The following is an 18,885-nucleotide window of genomic DNA, read 5'->3' as shown; positions in this document are numbered from 1 at the left end:
TAACCAGATGACCACTGGAGGCAATCAGGGGTGATCTCCCTTTATTCCCCCAGTGGTCACTAACCCTCTCCCACTCCCCCAAAAATGTGATGAAAAACATTACTTGCCAGCCTTTATGCCAACCTCAGATGTTATACTCAGGTCCATTAGAATAGAATTCAGGTCCCTGGAGTAGTCTAGTAGTGCTGCAGTGCACTGCAGACAGGTGGACCCAGGCTCCTACCTCCCCCTACCTGTTACACTTGTGGAGGAAACTGTGAGCTCTCTAAAACTCACCAGAAACCCACTGTACCCACATATAGGTGCCCTCTTCACCCGTAAGGTGTACAGGTGGGGGTAGTGGGTTTTGGGGGGCTCAGCAGACAATGTAAGGGAGAAATGGTGAGATGTGTACCTGGGAGATTTTTATGAAGTCCACTGCAGTGCCCCCTAGGGTGCACTATTGCTGTCTTGGGATGTCAGGGGGACCAGTCTACTAAAAATGCTGGCTCCTCCTACATCCCAATGGCTTGATTTTGTGCGTTTTGCACTTGGATGGTTTTTTTTTTTAATGGACCCCCCCCCCCCCAAAAAAAAAAAAAACCCCATACAAATCACAAAACCATCAAAAAACAAAACAGCCAAATCATTTTCGAAAAAAAAGATAAGACGCTTTTCTTTTTAGAAAATGACCTTCTCTCCTATTTAGATTTTGGATGTTTTTTGCAAAACGTCCAAAGTTGGACTTAGATGTCATATCAAAAATGCCCCTCAGAGTGGGCTAGAGTGCCTCCATTTCTGCTAGAACTTCGATTCATTACGGTCCTTTGCTCCTAGTGGAATTCTATAAAAAAAAGTAAAGTTTCATACAAAATTTTGAACACGCTGAAAAATTTGTTTGTAGGGTTTACTTTGTGCAAAATTCCCCATCATAAGGCCTGAAGCCTAGCCAGATCTAAAATGAAGGTTCAAACTTGATATTCTGTTTATTCTAATTAAAATCATAGCGGTTATAATTTATTTAAAAACTAGCCGTTAAGCCCGTTAAAATGGGCGAGATTTCCAGCTACCCTCCTCGCCGCCGCTCCCTCCCCCCTCCGTGCCGGGCCCCCTGCACTGACCTGACAGCGCCTCTCACCTCCGTGTGAAGGCGCTGCAGGCAGCAGTAGATCGCTCTGCTGCTGCCTGCAGCGCTTCCACATGGAGGTGAGAGGCGCTGTCAGGTCAGTGCAGGGGGCCTGATATGGAGGGGGGCGGGAGCGGCGGCAGGGATGGGGGGGGCGGTGGAGGTTGATGCGCGCGATGTTCGTTTCCAGGCTCCAGCGGCAGCGTCCGACTCCGTTTCCCTCGATGTTCGTTTCCAGGCTCCAGCAGCAGCGTCCGACTCCATTTCCCTTTCTGTTCCACCCTCTGACGTCAACACGTCTTGACGCAAGGGCGGGACAGAGAGGGATGTCTCTACTGCGCATTTGCAGGTGAGTCGGTCACTTACAGTTTATATGTTTGATGGGGAGAAAGGGCTACACAAAAATATGGACACGATAAAACAGGAACAGAAGGAATAAGAAATAATAAATGCACAATAAAATCTTGTTTAAAAGGTAAATTAATAAAAGAAAAGAAGAAAACATGGAGGGGGAAGATGACAAGATAACACATTGGTGATGCTGATCACTAATCCACTGCTGGCAATGAGTGGATCTGTGATAAGCATCATGAATTCACTCATGAACGAACAAAGGTTTATTGTGATTATAGACAGAAGCTTTCACAGAGAATAGGTTTTACAATAATTTTTATTGGGATAGTAGGCCCCCTGCCTTTTCTCAGCCTTCAGCCTTCACAGTTCCCTCTCTGATTTCAACTGTAGTTCTGTCTTCCTCTAACTCCCAGCAAGACACCCACCCACCTCCAAAGTATAAACTCACACCTCATTTTTTCTCTTCCTCGCCTCAACTTTCATCATCTCTTCTTCCAACCTCACCCACGGTACACCCTTAGCTTCCTCTGCATCCCCCCCTCCCCCCCACAGTGCATCCTCGGCTTTCACTGCATCCCCCATGGTGTACACTCAGCTTCCTCTGCATCCCCCACTCCTGTGGCAAACACTCAGTCTTGCTCTCCCCTCCTGTTGTGGCAACCCCCCCCCAGCCTGCTCCAATGACCCTCACCCCTCCACGGTACTTACCCTACCTTGAGCTTTTTTGCATTCCCTCCTTGCCCCGTTTGTGTGACAAGTTCCCCCCCCCCCCCCCCCCATGTCCAACAATTCTCCCTCTCTCTTCCCCTCCTCCCTCCCAATGTCCAGCCTCTCTCTAGCAGATCCCCAGTCTGGATTTCCTTCCCCCCACACTGCATTAGATCTAGGCAGACATTGCATCAGAAGGGGGTGGGACATGGCAGAGAGGTTTCTGGGTCAGCTGCAGACAGCGTGTAGGACTTGCTGCCACTGCCCCTTGAAGAGAAATGCCTGTCAAGAGGGAGGGAGATGCAGGACTGCAGAAGCCTCTGTAGCTGAGCCCAGCTTGCTTCCCCCATGCCTGTGCTGTCAAGCGTGTACCACTGCTCCACCCATGGCTACGCCCCGGAGGGGGGGGGGGGGGGGGAGGAGGGGAGGAGGAAGGTCTGAACAGTAAAAGTTTAGCAGGGAGGGATAGAGAGGGAAGGACCACTAAGACTGGACTGTTCAGTCTGATACTTAAATCCCCAGGCTACAAGAGGAACAGGAGGAGAAAGAGGCAGGATTTCATTTATTTATTTTATTGCATTTGTATCCCACATTTTCCCACCTATTTGCGGACTCAGTGTGGCTTACAATACATTGTAATGATGGAAGTACAATTTCTTACAACACAATTATGGTTACATTGTGAGGAGTTAAGTTAAAACAAAGTCCAGGTATTGTTAAGGGGAATAAAACAATGGAGAAGAACGACTGAACAATAGAAGAACAACGGATACTGATAGGGCAACAGAACATTTGCAAGAGAACGTTCGGGCTTAATATTTTTTTACCTGTAAAATTAAGGTTTAAATGTGTTAAAGTTACGGGGGATAATAGTACAGAAGAGAATGTATTGATGCATTGTTAACAGTGTGTGTGGACTTCATGTGTTTTGATCTTTTCGATAGATTTTTCCAAAGAGATGAGTTTGCGGAAGTCGGTTAGTTCGTAGTTCGTTTTCAGGTTTCTTGGTAGTTTATTCCAGAATTGCGTGCTCATATAAGAAAAGGTTGATGCGTGCAGCATTTTGTATTTTATGCCTTTGCAATTAGGGAAGTGGAGGTTGAGGAAAGTTCGGGATGATCTTTTTGAAACAACAACAAAAACAACAACAACAAAAAAAAAAAAAAACCCAAAGGAACTTCCTCTGTGCGCTGGATCTAATTTGGAGACAGGTACAGAATAAAGGGCTGGATAATTTTAATTCAAAGGCCATATCTGGCTTTAGGCCACGGTTTGTAAGAGAAAACTCTTCAAATAAAAAGTTTTCACCTACCAGTTATCATGCATGACAATGTCATAGCAAATATTTCCAAAGCAAAACAACATTATCAATGATTAGACTATGACAGTTTGTTTTTTGTTGGGTCTGAAATTTGAAGATAAAAGTTTTACTACAGTTTTCGGACAAAACATAATTTTACAGTTAGGAGAAATTGAAGTAATTTTATGTTTAACATCTAAACTTTTGACACATAAAAGCATTCTTTCCGTGCATAAAAGAGCTTTTATAAAATTACTCCAGGGGTTACATGCATAAAAGTACAAATGGTGACAAAACAGTGCATACTTTTACACGAGACAAATGTGTTTTTGGGTGGAGTCTGAGTACAGCATGGGTGCGGTCACAAAGCACGCATGTTCTTTTTAAAATCCGCATGGTCGTGCAGATTGCTATGTAGGTACTTTTACACAACTGAGCATGGCTTCAATCTAGCCACGATTTCTGTCAGGTTACCCTAATATTCTACACAGGCACGTAGGCGCCTGCTTGTCTTTACAAATAGGCTAAACACAGGCATCTCTTAAGCTAGATGACCAGTTATAAGTTTACCCTCAAACTGCAGTTGTTCTTTACAGAAGGTGCAGCAAAAATAGGTGAAGTCTACCATTTTACCTTTCTTGAAGCCCCTTGAATATCTGTACCATAGTGTCGGCAATCTCATCCACCACCTCATGGTAATGATAATTAAAAGCCATTTCAATATCCAGACCAACAAACTCTGTCAGATGGCGATGAGTATTGGAGTCTTCTGCTCTGAATACTGGAACATAAAAGAAATGATTTAAAGAAAAGAATGATTCAAATCATTATGCCTGGAATAGACTTCCTGAGCCTGTACGTCTAGCTCCATCTCTACCTGTTTTCAAGTCTATGCTGAAAACCCACCTTTTCACCACTGCTTTTGACTCCTAGCCACTACTCAATTTGCCCTCCCCTTGTTCCTTCTCACCCAGTACTTCCCTTGTCCTTAATTGTTTTGTCTGTCTGTCTTATTTTTAGATTGTAAGCTCTTTTGAGCTGGGACTGTCTCTCTCTATGTTGGATGTTCAGCGCTGCATGCGTCTGGTAGCGCTATACAACTGTTAATAATAATATTATTATTGAGGAAAAGGCCTCGAGAAGCCCCCAGCCTGAGTATTAGCTTCGGGGACAGGACTTCCTCATCATCGGCCAAAAACCTCTTTTCTTTGTGACTTGTCTGTTGTAACTTATCTGTTAAAATAGGTTAATTAGCAAAGTTACTTAGCTTTCATAAATTGTTTTTGCTTGTGCCGGTCTTTCTTGCACCACGACCTACGATGGCCGCCGTTTCGTTGAGGATGATCAATATTCAGTTTCCCTGTTTTAATGTTGTGCCTTTCTGGAAACAACTTAATTATGTGAAAAACTAAACCATAGTCCACCCTGAGCAGTTATTAACCTAGATTAAAAGGTCCATTTAGTTTGCCTACTCTCGCTTCCTTCTCAGATACTGTAGACCCTACCTGATCTCTGGCTTTATGCTTCCTTACTGCTGCCTCATGAGTTCTTGAAAACCCATTAACATATTTGCTCTCATAACCTTCATCAGAAGGCTATTTCATGCATACTGAGATGTATTAGCATAATTAGAGGTTACTTTTAAAACAGATTGCCTAGGTTTAGGGACCAAACTCTGCCTATTTGTGGCCTACTTTTTAAAGACTCATAAGTGTCTTTTGGGTCTTTATAAATTACCAGAACAAGTCCTGCATAAATTGTGGCTAAAGTGATAACTTGGATGTGGCGAAACAATGGATTTCTGAGCCTATGAACTGTATTGTTTTGCTGATGACATGTTTTTCTCCTGGTTGTTTTGCTGATATGTGTTTCTCCTGGTTGCCAGCATGTGGTGATTATTTTCTTTAAAGCTGTACCAGAAGTGACAGCTTGTTTACTTTTTCCCGCCTAACTGTGAGATAATTTGTCAGTCTCAGTTTGGAAGTAGAGGGGGAAAGACCTCTCTGCTGAGACCCTGTAATCAGTTATATTCTGTAACTGGTGAGTAGCCACATTTCCTGTACTTTTCAGGCACTATTCAGGTAGTGATAAAATGTTTATAGGTTATAATTAATCCTATTTCAGTTATATGTCATTGTGTGCTGTTTTTACCATCTGTTTTATAGTTCACTGTTCCAATATTTTTATGAAAATAAACATAATTGTTTGCTCTGTCTGGACTGCCTAAGAATCCTGGTGATTTATGGTTTGGGTCTGTGGGTGCTTTCTGGGAACTGTGGGACCCCTGGGAGTGTGGCATCCAGTAACCTAGAAATCACTGGGGATAATTTGAAAGTGGAAGACTTGCCCAGAGGCGGTTATGACCCAGTCGGTGGGAGGAGGGTGCCTAGTGTAGAGCACAAGCAGCAGATACAGGCCGATCTGAGCTGTGCTGGAGACAGACCCTCCAGGTGGCCGCAGAGGTAGCCCCAGGCAGGTGACTAGGCGTTTTGTGACATTGGACATTTATGCCTGCTCAGGAACAGGTGCAAACTGTTTGCAACCAAAGTACATATATAAAATGTGATTATGCCAAAACTACATCTCAGAAAATGTCTACACTAAAGTCACATACAAGGACTTGTGTTCTTGATAGGCATTTTACATGCATATAAGCACAAATATTTAAAAAAAATGACTCTCATGATGACTACAGGCACAATCACATTCTATAAAATCTAACCCCTTACCAGGCACACTAGACGGCCCATTCTGGGCTTTGCCTGCCATCATCTACGTACGTCACTCTGGAGGCAAGTTCATAAGTGTAAAGTCTGCAAACTCTTTTTAACCAACAAAATTTTACCTCAAATTTCAAAGGGAATAATTTCCCTTTCAAAAAGAATTTGGAAAACTTATGCACCTGCTATGTGCAAGGGAATTTTTCAATGAAAACCTATATGAATACTTTTGTAAAACAAAAGTACAAGCTCTGCCTCAAACCCAGCCCCAGGAGCACCTTCCCAGTATGTGTATATGTAAGTGAATCATCTTCAAAACCTCCGTTCCTGTGCATAAAAACCCTGCTTTAAGTGTAACTATCACTCTTCCCTACATCTTCTCCTATAAGTGCTTTTAATAGGCAGCATTGTTTATCAGTGTATGTTTCAGAAAACACTTCTGGAATTAAACAGAACAGAAAGGATTCAAAACTCAATGTTACCCAGTGAACTGGCATCACCAAGACAACTCTTTATTGCATCTTCGGCTGTAACTATTACAGACTTACCTGGTCCAATGCAGAAAACCTTTTCAAAGTCAGCACAGATGCACATCTGCTTGTACAGCTGTGGGGACTGTGCCAGGTAGGCACTGGTTTTGAAGTAGGATACAGTGAACACATTGGCTCCCCCTTCACTGGCAGCTGAAACAGCAACAATCCACACACTTAAAAAAATAAATCACACTGTGTGTGTTCACACTTAGCAAAACACAAACTGTTTAGAGATTTGCCAGTAAGAGAAATGAAAACTCAAATGCTCTCTAGCTATCAGATGATATTCAGTAAATATGCTTCATGAGCTGCCTTGCACTATCAGGGGATATCACCAACAGTCAACTGAGAAGCTTTGATTTAAATATCCTTTAGGTACTCTATAATACAGAGCAATCCACTTATATAAAATCTGGCTTTTTATTCGGCATAATAAACTTTATAAACAAAGGTAATGTATATTTAAAATCCCTTGAGTCTCTATGCTATAATATTGCTTGAGATTGCAGATGTGGATCTGAATTTCAAATCATTCACTCCTTTCTACAGAGGGGTTTTAATATTATAGCAGCTGGCATTGACTGCAATTTCATATGCAAGCTGTCAGCAGCAATATGATTTTTTTTAAAAAATTCAATCCTTTAAATTATTTGACTACAGAGCAAAGAAGAAACTATGCGCCTTTACATTATTCAGGCTGAGGTCTAGATCCACAACCGCACACTTAAAAAGTGGTATCCCACAGGCAGCGCTCCTTGGCAAATTTTAGCCCCCACCTTCCCTTCCAAACTTTTATGTTCAAGGACAAATCCTGTTCAATTACATGCCACTGGATATGAAATCCACTGAATCTTTCAGAAACTACTGAAAATTGTGACCATCTCTGGAAAAAGGTGACTAAAGTAGCAGATCCAAAATGCTGAGAATGCTTATGGACCTAGGACATAAATCGTCCAATCTGTTACATGTTTTGAACTTCTGTAACTGTTTTACAGTACAGTCTTGATTATCTGACCTTCGGAAATCCGACCATCTGACATACCCCCCGGTGATGTCATTGCATTTATTTCTATTAAAAATCTTTGTTTTAGTACAATTTTTGAAAATCAGGAACTCTGTGCCTTTGTTTATGCATTGTTAGAGGGGTTTTCTGCAGCGTTTTCCATATTATCTGATTTTTCAGGTATCCGACAATGGGTCAGTCCTGTTTAGGTTGGATAATCAACACTATTACTGTATTTGGATACAGTATGAACTAGAAACGTCACAATTAACTCTCGGGGTTAGATGTTGCAACATTTCTTATCAGTTTTGTTTGCTGTTTTTTTTTTTTAAATACCTCTTTCAACTCATAATATTTATATCCTATTTTTAGGGTGCCACAAACACTCTTATTGTTAAGAGCAGGGGCGTATCTGCGTAGGGCCTCGGGGGCCTGGGCCCCCGCAGATTTCGCCCTGGACCGCCCTCAACCCTCCCCCGCCGAGGTCCGCTTTCTCCTGCCGCTGCCTTTAAAAATATTCCTTCAGCTGGCGGGGGACCCCAACCCCTGCCAGCCGAGCCGAGGTCTTTTAAGTTCTTCTTTGTCCTCCATGCTGTTCAAAGCTGAATCCAGTTTCGGAGTCTGATGTCGCTGCACGTTGTACGTGCAGGACGTCAGACTCACAGACTCTGTTTCTGTGAGTCTGACGTCCTGCACGTACAACGTGCAGCAACGTCAGACTCCGAAACTGGATTCAGCAGCTTTGAACAGCACGGAGGACAAAGAAGAACTTGAAAGACCTCGGCTCGGCTGGCAGGGGTTGGGGTCCCCCGCCAGCTGAAGGAATATTTTTAAAGGCAGTTTCAGGAGGAAGCGGACCTCGGCTGGCGGGGGTTGGGGTCCCCCACCAGCAAAGGTAGGTGACGGCGGCCGGGGGGTCGGCAATGGCGGGGGGGGGGGGGCTATAATGTGCCCCCCCCCCTACCGCCGAAGTTCAGATACGCCTCTGGTTAAGAGTGCTCTTACTAACTCTCTTTTTAGATGATCTACCTGCTCAGCTTTGCAGTTCCCATTCGGATGATAGGAAAGCACCAATGGCAACTTTGTGTGTGTGTGTGGATTAAGACTACAATTTGAAAGATGAATGGCTGTATGTTCCTGTCTAAAATAACTTCTACAGAAAAGATACTGAGATTAAAGCATGCGAGAAACTATGAACTGATAGTGCTAAGGAAGCCAAGCAAAGGAAGCTCTTCAGGGACCAAGGCTGGCACATGAAATATACCTGAAATGATTTTGGGAGTCTGGATCTCCACAAATCCCTTGTGGATAAGTACTTCTCGGAAGAGACTGCAGATACCCGACTGGAGGCAGAAGACAGCCTGACTAGTGCATGTCTGTGGGGAAGTAGACAGATGCAATAAATTGGGTATAGCTGAGAAGTCAGGTGCAGTGTGATAAGAAGCCCAAGAGAATTCTGCTAGGCAAGTTCAATAAGTAATATTGTAGCATACAATTACAACTTCTTCAAAAGCAATTGACATCTAGCAAGGATACGCTTTACAAATGTATTCATATAATTGATGATTTAATACCCATTGGTCCAGCATAAGAATTTTTGGAAATAACGGAGAAATTGTTGTAAAGGTTCTCTCAGTTCCTATATTATCAAAGAACAGTGGAGAGCCTGCTTAAACGAATACACCAGCTGACAGAATAAGATTGTAGTACAGTGGTCTAAGTACATTTGAAGTGGCAGCTGGATATTGTTTTTTACAGAGGATTGTTTCGTGCAAAAAAATGCTTTTATAACATTATCTCAAGGGTTACATGCATAAAGTATGCACGGTGCCAAGAAGGCATGTACTTTTACATGACCAGCGTGTAGGTGTGATCAAGGGGTGGAGTTTGGGCACATATACTTTATTGCGTGAACATTTATGCCTGCTCCCGTACAAGTGTAAATGTTCGAGCCTCTCTTCAATCTAAGCACAATTTCTGTTGCTTTGTCCTTGGCAGTTTATGAAGACACATAAGTACCTCTATGTCTTTAAATAACAGGCCAGAAATAGGCATCTATTTGGCCTTCAAGTGTAGGGAACCTGTTATATTATCCTCCATGTGAAATGTAAAAAAAAAAAAAAAAAAAGGTTCATATGTTAAATATGCAAATTAGGCTTCTGTATATTCTTATAAAATAAGCTTGTACAATGACCCCTAATAGTACACCGCTTTGGCTTTGTTAAAGGCGGTATATTAAATTTTGATAAACTAAACTTGTATAAATTTATGGCTGCTCTGAAGGTATCAATATGTGCTTGTATACTATGGGGGCAATTCTATAACTAGGCGCCTTGATACCACACACTGTCAATCCTATAGCGCACAGGTGCATATTCATTGGGGGAATCTTGAAAACCCAACATTGAGCACCCCTGCTGTAGCGACATTTTGATGCCAAGATACCATTATAGAATACTAGTGTCTCAGCATCGATTCACCTACATTTAGGCGTGCCTGCTTAAGCCAGGTCTATGGCTGTCATAAGTTAGCATGCTAAGTACACCATGAAGTGTGGAATTTTTAGTGTTCTATAGGATACATGCTTAAGTATGAGTCATGCCCATGCTCCACGTATATGTCCCCCTTGCAGTTATGCGCTATAGCATTTGTGTATGTGAGTGCTAATTAAGGTATCACTTATGTGCCAGTTAAAGAATTGTCTTTCATGTGTTTACACAGATTTCTTAAAATACACATATACATCACAATTCTGCTCCAGCCCTGTCCAAGCTCCACTCTTGGGAAAGCAAGTAAGTGAAATCTTGTGGTATGGCTACTTTTTATTGTATATACTTGCATACAATTTTATAAAAGACATTTTCTGTTTGTAAAAGATGCTTTGCACGTGGGAACAATTGCACTGGATTCCTATTAAAGCCAAGATTGTTTTCAAGCTCTCTGCTCTCATATTTCAGACTTTATATGGTACTGCCCCTGATTATATGTTGCCCCTTGTTACTTTGCCTTCTTGCAATGCAATCTTTGGTGCGAGAAACTACCTGCGTGTTCATCTTCCCACTTGTAAGAAAGTAGTCTACAAGTCAATTTATTCTGTTACTTTTTCTTGCCAAGGTACTAAGTGGTGGAATTCCTTGCCAAAATACATTAGATCCCAGCATGATTACTTAAGTTTTTCACAAGATTTTGAAATCCTTCCTTTAAAAAACAACAACAAAAAACTTCTGTTAATTGATGCTGGTGCCTAGTTCCTCCCCTTCCATTATAACTGTATTATGATTCTTTCCTTTATTGATGTGTGGGATTATGGATTTTATTTAATATTTTATAACGTCTCTTTGTAACTTGTTAGCCACACTGAACTTGAAATTGTGTGGTATAAAAGTCACAAATAAATAAATGTATATTACTACCCTAGATATGGCAGAAATATTTTTGATGCTATTTTACCTCAGGTGAAAAACACAAACTACAGATATACTGTGTGGGGTATAAAACATCTGTCACAATCCTTGAGAAAATGGTGTCAGGCTGTGAGAGATGGCAGCCTGTCAGATTCCAGTATTAGGATATTCTTTCTGAAAGATATTTTCTACTTGGCCCCAAAAAAGCTGAAAATAGCTCAATACAAAAGCAAGCAGGAGAAAAATGCTGATTTAGCCTTACTTCCTCCTACCTAGTACTTAGATAGCTAAGTACACAGCATGCAATCCGGTGATCATTTTTTGACCTTGTGATAACCAGAAATACAGCGGCAAAAGCAATTCCTGAGGTTCATACCAACTATGCCTCTGCTACTGCAATGAAATCAGTTCAAGTGACACTGCTTAGCTAATGCAGGTGTTCATTGAAGATAGTCTACCAATCACAAAAGTGAGTTGTGCAATACCAAATGGACAGAATCTTCCAGGGCTCTCTACACAAAAGCCTTTCTCTGGTCATGCAGCATAGCTCTCATGCTGCTGCTATCCCACTGGTCCTCCCAGCTCTAGCACATAGCTTTTAGTGGGGGGCTAAAACAAGAAAAGAAACTTCACCTTTATGGAAGAAAAGCAACTAAGGCTTATCTCCAAGAAAAAGGAGAACGTTTTGGTAGGAAGGACAAAACTCTGGACAGTGGAGAAGTAGCCTAGTGGTTAGTGCAGTGGAACTTGATCTGGGTTCGATTCCCACTGCAGCTCCTTGTGACTCTGGGCAAGTCACTTAACCCTCCATTGCCCCAGGTATAAATAAGTACCTGTACATACCATGTAAACTGCTTTAAATGTACTTGCAAAAACCACAGAAAGGTGTATATCAAGTCCCATTTTCCTTCCACACAGCCTTTTTGAGGGATAAAACCTAACTTAATCTCTCTTAGAGTTCATTTTTATAATTTCTACTACTACTAATCATTTCTATAGCGATATTAGACGTATGCAACGCTGTACACATTATATGCAGGTACTTTCTCTGTCCCTAGAGGGCTCACAATCTAAGTTTTTGTACCTGGGCCAATGGAGGGTTAAGTAATTTACCCACGGTCACAAGGAGCTGCAATGGGAATTGAACCCAGGTTGCCTGGATCAAAGCCTGCTGCACTAACCATTAGGCCACTCCTCCCTCCTATAGAAAGAAAAATAGATTTCTTCCTACAAAAAAAAGAAAAGAGACATGATTATTTTGCCATGAGACCATGTCCAGACAGAAGGATATATGGTATAAACTCTTAATGGTGCAATAGTAGGAGATATTACCTTCTATCCAATTAAAAATATTTCATGATACTCCTAGGCCTAATAATAATATTTTAGGGGGTTGAGTCATACCAGACTGAAGGTCACAGCTCTCCTGCAATCCAAGGAATGAAAGGCACCTTCAACTTTATAGTCATGTTATCTGGGGAAATATGTTGGTACACGACTGATTAACTGAAATCTGACACCACCCTCCTTAAAATGGAATTTAGGATGCACGCAGAGTACCACCCTATTGTATTGATATCTAGTATAATGTAGACAGGACACTTAAGGCTTGGAGCTCATCAACTCTCATCAGACGCACGCAGCAGAGGAACTTCCAGAGAAGATGAGGAAGGAATGCGAAGGGCACAACAACACTTTGGCTGTCGGGGGTTTGGGTCCCCCTTCAGCACAGGTAGTACACAACGGCGGCGGGGGGCGGTTTTCGGTGGTCCCGGGGGGGGGGGGGGGGGCGACAGGTTCGCCGAAGAGGTGGGGGGCGAGGGGACCGTAGCGGGGGGGGGGGGGGGGGGGGGGAAGGAATTGCCTGCCTAGGGCCCGTTTTCTTGCCTACAGAAATGGGCCTTTTTTACTAGTTTAAAATAAATAGTCTTAGATTTTGATAAGACTATGGCAACACAATTATGTTGACACCTGTTTAGTTCTTGCTGGTTTTGTGCATATAAGTATTTCAGATGAGAGGTGTTTCCCGTTATAAGTTACAGTTAAACAGACTATTCAGACAGATAAGACGGTTGATCTCACAAACAAGAGAACATGCCATTTTGCAAGGGATGTGGGTCACAGCCCTTTCTACTTCTTCTTTCTCTAAGACTTTTCAATTAAGGGTAAAGAGCTGTGGTTTTCTCAACTACTGTACATTCTGCCCTCACAGATTCAAAACAAATGATGTCAACCTCTGGTTAGAGGCGGTGCAGTAAACACAAAAATAAAACGTGCTGCAGGAACAAATGCTCTTCTAGCTACAGTAGTTATAAAATGAAGTTACAGATATTTGAGGCTAAATTTTAAAATAAAGTTGCAGAAGTTATTGGATCAGGATTAATAGAGAATGGCAGCTATTTCTTGTGGTAAGTGGGGGGTTTGTACCGTCAAGTATCTTGATGAGCTGAGAAGATCCTCAAGTGGTTTGTGTGGACCCTTAATATTAATAAAATACAGATACAACCTCCCAAAATAACATTTTAAAACTATGTATAGCAGCACTTGGGCAATCAAACTAAGACCTAAACTGATCTTTTACCTCTTTGGCTAAATAACATTAGATTCTTTCACTGCTATGTTTCTCAGAATCAATAGAATACTACTTTAAGAATTTTGGGTGATTCAATTTACTTATCAACACCAGTGCACTTTTTCAGACTTTTTCCACTTTGTAGGTACAACTTCCCAGTGCTACTTGGGGGATAGGGCACCTGTCCAAAAAGACATCACACTTATTCCAATGGCCTCAGGGTAACAGAAAACAAAATCAGCATGAGTCTTTTGAGCCAGAACACATACACAAAGGCCCTGCAATGCCTCCACTCCTCACACAGATTACCTATAAAAACACAATTCCTTTGGCCAGACATGCTTAACATATTCACACTAAAGCAAAGTTACTTACCTGTAGCAGGTGTTCTCCGTGTACAGCAGTATACAAGTCCTTACAGAATGGGTGATGTCACTGACACAGCCTGCATGGGAAGTGCTTCAGAGCCATCTCACAGCACATGTGCCATTTCCCACCCGCCACTGTCAAATGGTTCATCTTTGTCTATTTTATCAGATAAGTGTAGAATACAACTCCTTGGGGAGATGGGACTTGTATTATGCTGTCTAAACAGAACATTTGCTACAAGTAACTTGTTTTTACCGAAGACAAGCAGCAAAGGAAGTCCTCACATCATGGGACTCTCTAGCTATAGGATGCCTTTAATAGCAAAAAAGGGGAAAGCGATAATGAGGTACTGCAACAGGCAGACACCAACATATTTTTGGTGGCAAGTTGCCTTCTTTGAAGGTGGCCTGAAAGAGAAAAACAATGGGCCCGAGGGGTGAAACAATTCTAATTCCTAAAGAGATTCTTGAGGACTGACTGATTAAACCAACTGTCATGCAAGGAGTCTCTTTCTAAACAGTAGTAAATGAACAGAACAGAAATGAACTTGAACAGAAATCCAAGTTGCAGCCCTGCAAATTTCCTCCAAAGGAAGCTGACCTCAAGAAGGCTACCAAAGCTGCCATAGATCTGACATTATGAGCTGTGACATGATCCTTAGGAGCCAAGTCCGCTTGGGCATTAAATGAAGGAAATACAATCTGCTGACCAACTGGATCGAATGTGTTTGTTGATGGCAGCTCTCATCTTGTTAAAATCAAATGAAACAATGAGCTGGTGGACTTTCTAAGGACTTGAGTCCGCTCCAAATAAAAGGCCAATCCAATGAGGGCAAAGTGCTTTCACCTTTGTGGGAACAAGGCCTGGGAAAAATTTGGCAGAATAGACTGATTAAAACGGAATCCAAAATTACCTTAGGAAAAACCACCTTGTTGCAGAATATAGTGTAAGAGGATCAGTTACTATAGAGCTTGGCATTCACTCGTGTGCTGTAGTTACTGCCATAGGACCTTCTAGGTCCGATACTTCAGTTCACAGGTGTTAATGACTAAGAGGGTGCATTCATCAGTTAGGTTAAGGTAACAGTGGAATCCTACGATGGGAGCCTTCAACAGAAACAAGCCAAAGCATGGATCAAACAACTAACGGTTATACAGAGATGGGGTTTCCTTCTACATTCTGGTGGTAAGTGCCAGTCGCACTAAGGTATACCCTAATGGATTTTCAAACCTGACAGATGTAGTTTTATGTGGTATGGGAAAGGGGGTCTAGGGCCCTTCTCTATCACACCAGATAGCAAACCTCCTCCACTTAAAATTGTAAGACCTTCTTTGTTAAACTGTACAGCGCTGCGTAACCCTAGTAGCGCTTTAGAAATGTTAAGTAGTAGTAGCAGAATCTTTCCTAGAAGCCATTAACCCCTGTGAAACACTGTCTGGATAATTTACACTCACACTGAAGCTGTGAGAGCGAGAGACTTGATGTTGAGATGCAACAGAGTTCCTTGTGCTTGTGTGATCAATGTTGGGGAATTCCCCAGTCTTTTGGGCTCTCATACTAAACCTCCAGAAGAGGGAACAACATTTATCTCGGCTAAACCAGAAGTTATTAGAATCACAGTTTGAGTTTCAGGAGAGTTTTTGATATCCAGGGTATTAGAGGATACGTATACAGAAGACTTTCCTGCCAATATAGAAGGAAGGAATCGGAGGCTAGTTTGCCATGCCTCCTTATTCTGGAATAGCACTGAGGTATCTTTTTGTTCTGAGGAGTGGTGAAAAGATCTACTGAAGGAGTGCTGTACTCTCAAAATATCTTCTCAGCTACTTCCTGGTCCAAAGACCATTCATGTGGTTGCAGTACATGGCTCAGTTTGTCTGTCATGGAGTTGTCTTTCCCTGCCAGGGAAGGGGCCTGAGGGTCATTCTGTAAGAAATGGCCCAGGTCCATATCCTAAAGGTCTCCCAACACAGAAGATATGATCCTGTTCCTGCTTGTTGCTGATATATCACTACTTGATTATCTGTCTGTATCAATACAATTTTATTAGCCAACTGATCTTTTGAAAGCCTTCAGAACATTCCAGACTACTGTTACTTACAGGAAATCTATTTGCTGAAGATTTTCCTAGGAGGACTATAGCGCCCCCCCCCCCCCCCCCAAAAAAAAAAAATCTACGTTGGCTCCCTAGCCCAGTATGACACGTGTGCCATCAGTATTCTTTGAATTTATAGAATTTGGAAGAGGACGTCTTTTGCCTGATTGGAATGAACCGACCACTAAGACAGAGTTCTGGAGAGGTTTTGTGACAGATACGCCATCCTGCAATCTGTAAGTAGCCTGCATCTACTGTGCACACAAGGTCCACTGAACTGGTCTCATCTTGATGCAAACTAGGGCTAATACCTGAACTGTTGAGATCATGTGGCCCAACATCCTCAGTATGCTCCATGCTGATGTCTAGAGATTATTTTGTATTTCTACCACTATGCACTAGATTAGTTGTCCTTTGTTGTGGCAGAAAAGCTTTTGCATGTCTAGCAGAGCTCCTATGAATTCCAGCTGTAGTAATGGGTAGGGTAGTTCATGATGAACCCTAGTAACTCCAGCACCTGGATGGCTGAACATACTGATCCTTCTGCTTCTTTTTGAGATGTGCTCTTGACTAGCAAATCACCCAAAGAGGCAAGAATATGCACACCTAGTTTGTGCAGATACACTGCTAAGACTATAAGACATTTTATAAATATCCAAGTTGACTGACACAAGGCCAAAAGGAAGTATATGGTACTGATAGTGGTGTTTGCCTATGATGAATCCAAGATACTTCCTGTACTAGGACAACCCTCTTATGTGAGTGTAAGTGTCCTTTAAGTTCAGAGAACATAACCAGTCTCCCTTTTGGAGAAAGGGAATTAGGGTACCTAGGGAAACCATCCTGAACTTCTATCCCACAAGACATTTGTTTGGAACCTTTATGTCTAGTTTGTTTTACCATATTAAAAAAACAAACTGAGATACCATCAGCTATGTAATGGAGCTGGGTTAGCCTTGGTAGGCTTGACATCATCTTTGGGCTCTGACTCAGTTCAGCTGCATTTTAAATAGCAAGTCAAGAATGGGCCAAGGAAAGGTCAGTCTATGCACCATTCTGTTGCAGCTGCTCAACTCTTCCAGGCACTGCCTATATGATTTTCCTGTGTTGTACTATGGTCACTCACCCCACTCCAGCCAAGCCCTATAAAGCTGATATGACCACGTGCTCCCCCCCCCTTTGAATACTGCCCATTACCATACTCTTTTGATATTAGATCTGAGCCACTTGGTGCTGATATAACTGTGATGTTGTCCAAAGGACAATAACAGACTTTTGGTAATCATGTCTCAGTCCTGATAAGTGAGCCATGCAGCAGGGCCAAAAGAGGAGGGAACAGGAGAAAGAAAGGGGAAGGCAATAGTAGGATGGAGAAAGACAAAGAAGGCAGTGTGTATGGGGGGGGTGGGGGATCACAGGAGAGGTAATAGGAGAGAAACAAAAGCAGCAAGGAGGGGAAGAAGGAAAAAGGATGTTGGCTAAGGCTAATGGTCAGCCTGCTACTGCAGTTTAAATGATAACAGTTGTTTGAAACTTTCATTTAAGAAGCAGAAAGGGAAAGAATAGGAAAGTAAAGCTGGTTTATGTAGAAAGAGGGGAACAGATGGGGAGACAGTTTGTATTGCACAGAGTAAGAAATCTGTAGAAAAAGGCAGCCAAGATGGGGGAAAATAAGGAAGCTGAGGAAATGAAAGACAAAGAAATGAAAACAGTTTGGAAAGAGAAACAGAAAATAAATGAGATGGTGACCATTAAGGAAACGGTAGATAAAAAAATATATAGATTATCACACCAGACACACAAAAGGTTGGAAAATGGATGATTTTCACTTTTGCTGAGTAGTGTACTGATTTTAATTATACAATTTTTATCTCATTTTAAATCCCCTTTGAAGATGTTCTGCCCAAGTGACATGAGGCCCTTCATTACTCAAGACTAAACACACAGTTCTTGATCAATGGGAGCAGCTTCCCTTCCTATCCGCAATCCAGGAACATATAGTAACATAGTAAACGACGGCAGATAAAGAACTGAATGGTCCATCCAGTCTGCCCAACAAGATAAACTCATTTTAACATGTCCAAGCTTTACCTGGCCTGCCAGATAAAGGGACCCAAACTAGACTCTGCAACACTGCAGTGCACAGCGCTATGGACATCTATTCAACTTGGATGCCTCTGTCCTAAAAGCCTGATATCACCTCTTTCTCTCTATGTATAAGAACATAAGTATAAGAACAAAAGCACTGCCATACTGGGACAGACTGAAGGTCCATCAAGCCCAGTATCCTGTTTCCAACAGTGGCCAATCCAGGTCAGAAGTACCTGGCAAGATCCCAGAACAGCAAAACAGATTTAATGCTGCTTATCCTAGAACATGCAGTGGATTTTCCCAACTCCATCTTAATACTGGCTTATGGACTTTTCTTTTAGGAAATTATCCAAACGTTTTTTAAACCCTACTAAGGTAACTGCTTTTACCACATTCTCTGGCAATGAATTCCAGGGTTTAATTACTCACTGAGTGAAGAAATATTTTCCCCACATGCATCACTTTGCACTTGCTCACATTAAAACTCATCTGCCATTTGGATGCCCAGTCTCCCAGCCTCATAAGGTCCTCTTGCAATTTTTCACAATCCTCTTGCAATTTAACAAATTTAGCAAATTTAATTACCTCACTAGTTATTCCCATCTCTAGATCATTCATAAATATGTTAAAA

General features: G+C 42.0%; 1 protein-coding gene across 3 annotated transcripts in view; it reads right to left on the bottom strand.

Annotated features, from left to right (window-relative positions):
- Window positions 1–18,885, bottom strand: part of DARS1 (aspartyl-tRNA synthetase 1) — a 155,890-nt gene that overhangs the window by 19,276 nt on the left and 117,729 nt on the right. For all 3 annotated transcript variants that reach the window (XM_030209906.1, XM_030209909.1, XM_030209910.1), the window contains exons 10-12: window positions 8,988–9,099; window positions 6,736–6,870; window positions 4,101–4,248 (exon numbers count right to left, since the gene is read on the bottom strand). In XM_030209906.1, the coding sequence (XP_030065766.1) occupies window positions 4,101–4,248; window positions 6,736–6,870; window positions 8,988–9,099 (395 nt within the window). The remainder of the gene's footprint in view (window positions 1–4,100; window positions 4,249–6,735; window positions 6,871–8,987; window positions 9,100–18,885) is intronic.

The sequence above is a fragment of the Microcaecilia unicolor genome, chromosome 7, assembly GCF_901765095.1.
Source record: "Microcaecilia unicolor chromosome 7, aMicUni1.1, whole genome shotgun sequence".
NCBI classification, from domain to species: domain Eukaryota; kingdom Metazoa; phylum Chordata; class Amphibia; order Gymnophiona; family Siphonopidae; genus Microcaecilia; species Microcaecilia unicolor.
Note: the sequence above shows the minus strand (reverse complement) of the source record. Positions and strands in the feature narration are given on the sequence as shown.